The sequence below is a fragment of the Pistacia vera genome, unplaced genomic scaffold, assembly GCF_008641045.1.
Source record: "Pistacia vera cultivar Batoury unplaced genomic scaffold, PisVer_v2 Contig1089, whole genome shotgun sequence".
Lineage (NCBI taxonomy): Eukaryota > Viridiplantae > Streptophyta > Magnoliopsida > Sapindales > Anacardiaceae > Pistacia > Pistacia vera.
This window is the reverse complement of record NW_022195125.1, coordinates 1-9094: the sequence shown is the minus strand read 5'-3', so window position 1 is coordinate 9094 and position 9094 is coordinate 1. Positions and strand designations below refer to the sequence as shown.

Here is a 9094-nt window from a genome sequence, read left to right as displayed (position 1 = left end):
CTTCTTTTCTTGAAAACAAAATCTATAATAATTTTTGTGTATAAAATTAATGCCCACCAAAGCACTCAATTAGACCTTGTGGTCCTCCTCACTATGAGTGAACCCGAAGTTAAATTTCCAGCACATTTCTCAAATGGAATGGCCTTTGTCACCAATTAATATGGGGTCCTCTATGAATTATTAGTCCTTTGGTGCCTTATATTATCGGATTTGTAAAAGTTAAATTGTAGTATTAATTAAAGTATAGTTTGTTTTTGTCGTAATCTTTTGTTTTTTAGTTGGGACAATAATAGTTCAAAGTCTGCAAATAACAGCACATTGTTGGTTTACACAATCAAGTGAAGTGAAGTGCATATATATAGAAATATAAGGGAGGCATGCAAATTTAAGAGTTGTTATAAGTAACCCCTCTCACACTCAAATTGACAAAACGTTTCTCATTTGTGAGAATTTATATTATATTTGGGGAGTGGGACCTTGAGTCACCATGAGGGGATCTTTGCTTCTAGGGAAATATGGTTTGAAAGATTGGCCAAAATTTCTATTAAAACAAAACATCTAATCACACTACAATTGGCTTAACATCATGTTAAATGTGTTGCCACTTGGCCTATATTACTCAGATTTCCATGCATTTCAGTTGCCTGAGTCCCCTCTTTTATTTCTTGATGCTTTTAATTTGATACCCTTCAACATTTCATTTCATATATTTATTTGAATAATCGCCCACCTCATGAGGTAGCTAGCGCTTTCAGCGTTTAAAACAGTGAAACCAGTCAGTTGGAAGAGTGAATTAAAGTTAGGTTTATTTATACGGATGAGCTGAGTCAAAGTTTATTGTTGATATAAATTAAGGGGAGGGGGAGGGAGCAGCACGGAAATTAACTACTGAGAATATGGGTCACAGGTGCTGCAGCAAACAGAAAGTGAAGAAGGGATTGTGGTCGCCTGAAGAAGATGAAAAGCTCCTTAAACACATCACTACTCATGCCCATGGCAGCTGGAGTTCTGTTCCAAAACTTGCTGGTATGATATATAGCAAGCTTCTCTCTCTCTCCTTTCCCCCTGAAAGTATTTGATATATAGTTGGTGGGTATATTAATCGATGAACTGCGTGCAGGTTTGCAAAGGTGCGGAAAGAGTTGCAGATTGAGATGGATAAACTACCTGAGACCAGACCTCAGGAGAGGTTCCTTTTCTGAAGAAGAAGAACAGATAATCATTGATTGCCACAGAATTTTAGGCAACAGGTAAACCCAATTCAATTTCACCACAAAAAAAGAATATTAATATATTAACTTACAAAAGTACATGAACATTACAGTCAATTGATATTAAAAAGCAAAATTTTAGTAAAATTTTTATTTCTGTATTAATTTATATATATATACCAATACGATACATTAGCTTATATTTTACTATTGCATGGTTTTGACAGATGGGCCCAGATAGCTAAGCATTTGCCAGGAAGAACAGACAATGAAGTGAAGAATTACTGGAATTCATGCATTAAGAAGAAGTTGATCTCACAAGGTTTGGACCCAAGGACTCACAATTTGATCCCTTCTCATCAAAGAGCTTCTAAAAAGCTTTCACGCAACATCTCACAAACCTCCTTTGATCCATCCATTCCGGCTTTCACAGTCAATAATGGACAAATGACGCCAATTAATAACAATGTGCAGATGGAGATTCGACCTCCAATTCTAACGTTACCTTCGCCTTCACCTCCTCTTCAAAATGCTCCACTGCTTCAACCAATAATGGCGCCCTCACCAACACCAACACCAACACCAACCTCTCAATATCAAATTCAAAAACCTAATGTTTGGACTGCAAATTGTGGTCAAAATTCTCATGACTCCATCACTAATACTACTACTTTCCCTAGTGTCTCCTCCATTGAGAGCCGACCCATTTCTTCTTCCACAACTTCTTCAGTGAACCCATCAGGATTTGGTCTCTTAGATGAGAGTTATTATTCCATCTGGGGTAACAATACAATGGTTGAACCCTATAGAGTACCAAGCGTGGAAGGACTGCAACTTCAAGAACAAGAACAAGAACTTCAAGAGAAGGAGAAGATGAACGATAATATCTATGAAGCAAACAACAGTGTTCATCAGGACATAGATTGTTCATTTGACAGCTCTAGTTTTGACCTTGAATTTGTGGAATCGACATTCATGTCTGGTGCAATGTGTCGTGATCTAAGCTCAATCTCCATTGATGATTTTGCATGGAACTTTTAATAAATACGTTAATTTGTATTACAATTAAATTAGTATTTCTTTAATTAATTGCTCATCAGTTGTAATTTTTAATTTTCTATCTCTTTTTTTGTTGTACTTTTTGCTGGGTGGTCTAATTAATTTAAGGTTGTACAAATTACTTATTTACATGGAAAACTTTTGTTGCTAACAAGATGATGATTTGAAAACGAGAGATCCCAAAAGTTTTAGAAAGCTAATAAAATTATGAAATTGGTGATTCCTTTGTGTCGGGATAAATTGAGATGTAATCAAGAACGACTCCCATTCATACGTATAACTAAATGAATTGACCAAATTCATTATATAATAAATAAATATTCTCATATATAACCCAATCTTAATTTCCAAAATGTCAAGGTTTTGTTTAAAGGATAGATGAAACCATCAAATCACATGATTTAACCTATCCTTAATAAAAATAATAAGAACAAAAATAATCAAGGGTGCGTTTGGCTTATTATTTCTGTCTATATTCCCAATCTTATTTTCCAAATAATGTTTGGCACATTATTCTACAAATATTAGCCTATTTTTTTAATTAATTTTAAACCCTATAAGGTTATTAATTTTATTAAATACCCCCTGAAAAAAAGTTTAAAAATTAACAAAAATACCTCCGCGACCCATACTTGCCAAATTTCGGCAGCCACTGTCGGTGGTAGCCGTAATCTGCCATAACGGTGACCGATCTGGCCGTTAGTGATGGCCAAAGAAATGGCCGTCGTTGACGATCAACGACGGACCGACAACGACGACCATATATGGCCGTAAATCTGGCCTTTTCTGGTCAGATCTGTGGTGGATCTGGTCGGAAAAGGCCATAGCGACGCCATATCGGCCAAATCCGGTCGGTATGTGTCGTTACGCAATTTTCTGACCAGATTTCGGCGATGGTGGTCGGAATCTGGCACTGCGGGTGGTGGGGGTCTTTTTGTCATTTTACATATTTTTAAATATTGGGGTATTTATTAAATTAGCAAACTTAGGAGGTTTTTTTATAAATTTTTAAATTTTATCTCGTAATACTCCCATATTCAATTATCTAATACTATCCCCAAAATCCTATCCAAAATAATAAACCATACGCACCCCAAAATGCTTTACATTACCAAATCTATCACTATCTCACATACTTTAATCAGACTCTTACACCATAGAGTTAAAAACTGGGGTCCGTTTGGTACAACATTTTCCTATCCTATTCTACCATTCAACCCAAATGAAATGAAATAATTGTTTTTCTATTCAACTCAAAATCCAATCATATTCTATTCAACTCAAAATATTTAACAATTACATTTTTCAATAAAAGTTTTAAAATTAACAAAAACACCCCCACACACCCAAGCCACTATCACCCACCAGCCACCGTCGTCGCTGGACGATGGCATCGTAACGACGCATGACCTTCTGGATCCGACTGAATCATGAGCCAATTTGTCAATTTCTAGCTAAACGATGGTCATATCTTGGCTGTCGTTGACAACCAAATGACGACCAGAAATCTGGCCGTCAACGATGGCCGTCGTTTGGCCATCAACAATGGTCAAGATATGACCATCGTCAACAACCAAGCAGCCAGATCTTTGGCCGTGATCTAGCTGTTTATGGTCAGATTGACCCACGACTGGCCAGATCTAGCCAGCCGTGTGCCATTCTGGTGACTTTTGGCCACCGATCGATGGTGGTGCTCGGCGGCTAGCAATAGCTGGATGGGGTGTTTTTGTTAATTTATGAACTTTTATTGTGGGGGGTGTTTAGTTAAGTTAACAAATATAAAAAGGAATCTAAATATTTTTAGAAAATATTTTCTAAAACACATTCTTAGAATCATATCCTATTTCATTAAATAATATTCTAAAGGAGAATGTTATTCTAAAAAGCCTGTCAAACAGAGCCTAGTAGTCTCTCAATCAAGTATATCTAGTGTTATATATCAGGAGTGTATCATTCGTCGTTTAATTAAGTGTATAATTGATAAGTCAGTAGATTTTACAGCTAGACTTGTCATTTAAATAAAATAAATACAAATAATTAGGGTGCGTTTGGTTCATTATTTTGGATAGGATTTTAGGAATAATATTGGGTAGTTGAATAGGGGAGTATTACGAGGTAAAATTTAAAAATTTATAAAAAAAGCCCCTAGGTTTACTAATTTAATTAAACACCCCAATATATAAAATGAAAAAAACACCCCCACCACCCGCAGTGCCAGATTCCGGCCACCATCGCCAGAATCTGGCCAGAAAATTGCGTTACGACAAAGATCGGCCAAATCTGTGTCGTAATGCGTCGATATGACCTTTTCTGGCTAGATTCACACCACGGATCTGGCCGGAAAAGGCCAGATCTACGGCCAGATCGGTGAATAACTGACCAGTTTTGGTCATGGTGTAAGCCGTAGGGACAGGTCGGTGGTAGCCAGAATCTGGCAAGTATGGGTGGATGGGGGTGTTTTTGCTAATTTTAAACTTTTTTTTCGGGGGTATTTAGTGAAATTAATAAACTTAAGGGGTCTAAAAGCAATTAAAAAATACACTAATATTTCTAGAATAATGTGCCAAACAATATTTGGAAAATAGGATTGAAAATATGGGTATAAATATTGAACCAAACGCACCCTAAGACTCAAGTAGTTTACGAATTCAAATGTATATACATCAATAATAAGAAAGAGACGAGAGAGTCAAATATATATTGACCCATTTGATACGGTTAAAATAAAGACGCAGTCTAATTTAAGCACTCTTTTGAGTAAATGAGTTGATTATTGACATATATTATACGCTAACACGAAGACCAGGTTTAAGATGAAGACAACATTAAGTCTATTTATTCAATTAAGCAGACATATTTTTAACATATACTCCTATATAACAAGTGTGTTACTCTCAAAATAAGTCGTACGTATATATTATAAATAAGTTAATGTCTCTAATTTAATTTAATGAATTGTTTTTCCATGATAGTTACGATAGAACAAGAGAAAATAACAAGAAAGAATGAGGGAGATAGAGTCAAATATTTAATTGACGCATGTAATACGGTTAATACAAAGACATAGTCTAGAATGATTTTTACAAATTTTAAGTTACTCTAGTAAGTAAAAATGAGTTGAATATTGACACATATTATACGCTAACATGAAGACAAGTTGAGACTATTTTATAAATTTTAATTAAATAGACATGTTTTTTTGACAATAAAGTTTTAAAATTATTTAGAATATTGTATTTTAAAAATATTTGGTTGAAGTAATTGAATTATACATTACCACATAATTAAATATATGTAATTTGTTGACATAATGTTGTCTAATATAATGTTAATTTACAAAGTGTTAGTATTGACCTTCTCAACTCAAAATATGAAGTTGTAACTATACATATAAAAGTATTTACAATTATAAATACAATTAGCATATAGTAATTAATTAATTAGTGATTAGTATTTTATGAATGCTGTCCTGAATCAGGGTGGAATGAGACATTACCACTCACCAATATTCACCAATCACCTCTCCCTTTTGTGTTCAATTCCACATCCAAAATTTGGTATTGGTGCTTAATCAATTACATATTTAATTAATTAATCTTTGCCATTAATGATGATGAACATTTTTATGATTTGAAATTAGAACTAAATCAATGTGTTAAGATGTCATTAGAAGCAGCTAATCTCCTCGACATTACATAAAAAATGTCTCTAAATTTAAGGAACTTCACTTTACTATCCAATACTTTGCGTACTTTGCCTTCGAATTTTTTTATTTATTTATTCAAACCAATCAATGATTAAGATGTCTGTTATCCTATATGTTAGAAGTTGTATTTGTCTCACATCACTAATTTGATAACCTTCTTATTTAAGTTAGTTTTTTGGAGTGAGTTCTATCTATTCATCATGGTATCATAATCACGTTTGTTGAGGTAATGATGAGTCTAAGTTTGCACCCTAACCCATGCGCGCCTAGCTCATGAGGAAAGGTGAATGTTAAACAAATACAATTTCTAACACTAGATATGGTTTCAAATGGGATAATTAAATCAACATTAATTAATTGAACTCTCACATTATCTCTTTCACAACTAACATGAAAGAAGCATTAGTTCTAAAAATCTTGTTATACCATGAATATAAGAGTTGAAATTTTCTTTAGAATAATTATAAAAAACCAAACTAACACGTGTCAAATAGAACTTGGTGTTAAACCCATATGGCTTTGCGGCTGGATAATGGGCCGGCCAAGTAAAGGCCCAGAATGCCGAAAGAAAAAAGCCCAAAATCCATCGAAACTTGCATTGTTATTAAAGCATAACCCATTTCTGATTAATTGTTTAAGATGGTGTGATTAGAGCTTAATCCCAATACTGTGTTGTGTTTGCTTCAGCCATAGTTGTTTAAGATGGTAGAAACTATATCAGTCTGTTTTCTGGTGTATGTACATAATATATTAATGGAGTGGCATTTTATATATAAATATAGATTTCGATTACGTACGTGTTATTATGGTGATCTCAAATTGATGACCTTTAAGAACCATCTGTGTTGACTAATGGTTTCTTATGATAATTTTTATTTTTATTTTTATTTTTATTTTATTTTATTATTATTTTTTTTTTTTTACAGTGGCTTCAAATCGAACGGCAGAAACAATACCGTTCCTGGGATTTTATAAAGTTGGTGTTTGATAGCTTTGATGAAATGCGTAATTTCCAGAATTCTGTTAACTAAGCAATTTTCATTGAAAGCTTTGAGGAAAAAAAAGATCGTATTGGCATCTTAACTAAACGTATCCATTGATAGCCGCTGTAGTCTTATTGTAGAATTTTGTGAAAAATATAGAAATTCAATTTTCTTGTAGTGAGATGATTAATAGTCGAATAGAGAAGTACACGGTACAATACAAGATCAAGGCTATATTCGAGTGCTAATAGATGTAGTCATTAGAATTCTTATCCGACATATATATATATATATATAATACAAAAGTAGGATTCTAAAATCAAAAGATTACAATTGACTTTGCAGTATAGAAATTCATGACTACTCAGCAAGTTCTGCAATTAAAATTAACTTTGCTTTAATTAATTTGTATTAAAAAGGGAACTTTATTTATAAATTGTCAGCAAAAGGGAACTTTATTTATAAATTGTCATCACTCGATTGCAAATGTATAAATAATTCTTTAATTTCGTTAACAATGCTCCGTTTGTTTTAATATTTTTACACTATTCTATTCCTATCATTTTGAAAATATATATTTGTTTCCTTATTCTGAAAATTATATTATATTTTATTCAATTACTTTTAAACCCTTAGGTTTGTTAATTTAATTAAACACTCTTAAAAAAAAAGTTTAAAAATTGATAAAAACACCCCCACCCACTTACCCATATTTGTCAGATTCCGATCACCACTGTCGAAAGGTGGTCGGAATCTGGTATAATGGCAGACTACTGGTTGGATTTGACCAATAGTGCACCGATATAGCCTTTTTCAGCCAGATCCACGGTGGATCTGGCCATAGCTAGTTGTCATCGACAATCATATCTTTGACTGTCATTGATGATCAAACGCAACCAGATCTAGCCGTAGATTTGGCCTTTTTCGGCCAGATCCATGGTGGATCTAGCTAGAAAAGGCATTCTCGACGCACGATCGGCCAGATCTAGCTGATCGTGCGCTGATACGGTGACTCCAGCCATCCTTTAGCGGAGGTGGTCGACTGCCGGTATTTAATGGGTGGGTGGGTGTATTTTTGTAATTTTTAATAATTTTATTACAGAGGTGTTTAGTAAATTAACAAACTTAAGGGGTGTTTTTGTTAGTTTTTAAATCCTACTTCGTTATTATCACCTAACTCTTATAAGCTCCGTTTGGTTCACATATTGGGAAAACTATTCTAGTTTTCCCAAAAAAGTTAACTTTATTTCACCTATTTTCAAAATAGTTTTCTAAATTATTCAATTTCCTTTAATCCCCCTAAATTTGTTAATTTAACTAAACAACTCCCAAAAAAAGTTTTAAAAATTGACAAAAACGCCCCAATAACCCAAATTTACCAGATTCCGGCCACCACTGCCGGAAGCTAGTCGGAATCTGGTGTAATGGAGCACTACCAGCTGAATCTGGCCACTAGTGCGCCGATCTAGCCTTTTCCGACCAGATCCACGTTGGATCTAGCCTTTTTCGGCCAGATCTACAGCCAAAGATCTGGCCGTTAATGGCCAGATCTTTGGCCGTAGATAGTCGTCAACGACGGCCGTATCTTTGGCCGTTGTTGACGACCAAATGCAGCTAGATCTGGCCGTCAATGGCAAGATCGAGCTGGTCATGCATCGATAAGGCAACTCTGGTCACCCTCCGGCGGTGGTGGCCGGCTGTCCGTATTTATGAGTGGATTGAGAGTGTTTTTGTTAACTTTGAATATTTAATTATAGGGGTGTTTAATAAATAAATAAACATATGGGTATTTATGTTAATTTTTAAAATTTTACATCGTAATATCTACCAAATTTAACTTTTTTCAAAAGATTATTCTAAAAACTACCTAATAAAGGAGCCTTAACCTTTCAAAAATAGTATCCAAAATATTATTTGAGATTATTCAATATTATAAACACTTGGAAGAACGAATCAATGAAAGATTAACAAACAAAAGTAATCAAACAAATGTATCAGTTGTCCTCATTTATGGACACATTAATTCAATCAAAGACCAGAGGTGTACGGCACCCCAGTGGCCGGCAACCACGAGTTTCCGGCTATGAAGTTAGCAACTGTGAACTTTGATGCTTCAGTTGAACTGGTTATCACCC

General features: G+C 34.3%; 1 protein-coding gene across 1 annotated transcript; it reads left to right on the top strand.

The window, feature by feature from the left end:
• The first annotated feature begins 660 nt into the window (after positions 1-660).
• On the top strand, positions 661-2252 carry LOC116135285 (transcription factor MYB86-like). The gene is made up of 3 exons (XM_031420994.1): positions 661-1026; positions 1121-1250; positions 1439-2252. The coding sequence occupies exons 1-3, from the start codon at positions 897-899 to the stop codon at positions 2250-2252; spliced, it is 1074 nt and encodes a 357-aa protein (XP_031276854.1). The 5' UTR covers positions 661-896.
• Positions 2253-9094: the final 6842 nt, after the last annotated feature.

What these genes read in the sequence shown, in the direction of transcription:
- LOC116135285 (XM_031420994.1), top strand. Translation starts at nt 897, where the DNA reads ATGGGTCACAGGTGCTGCAGCAAACAGAAAGTGAAGAAGGGATTGTGG. An exon ending in TTCTGTTCCAAAACTTGCTG is followed by an intron (nt 1,027 to 1,120) that starts GTATGATATATA and finishes AACTGCGTGCAG; the next exon opens with GTTTGCAAAGGTGCGGAAAG. An exon ending in CACAGAATTTTAGGCAACAG is followed by an intron (nt 1,251 to 1,438) that starts GTAAACCCAATT and finishes TGGTTTTGACAG; the next exon opens with ATGGGCCCAGATAGCTAAGC.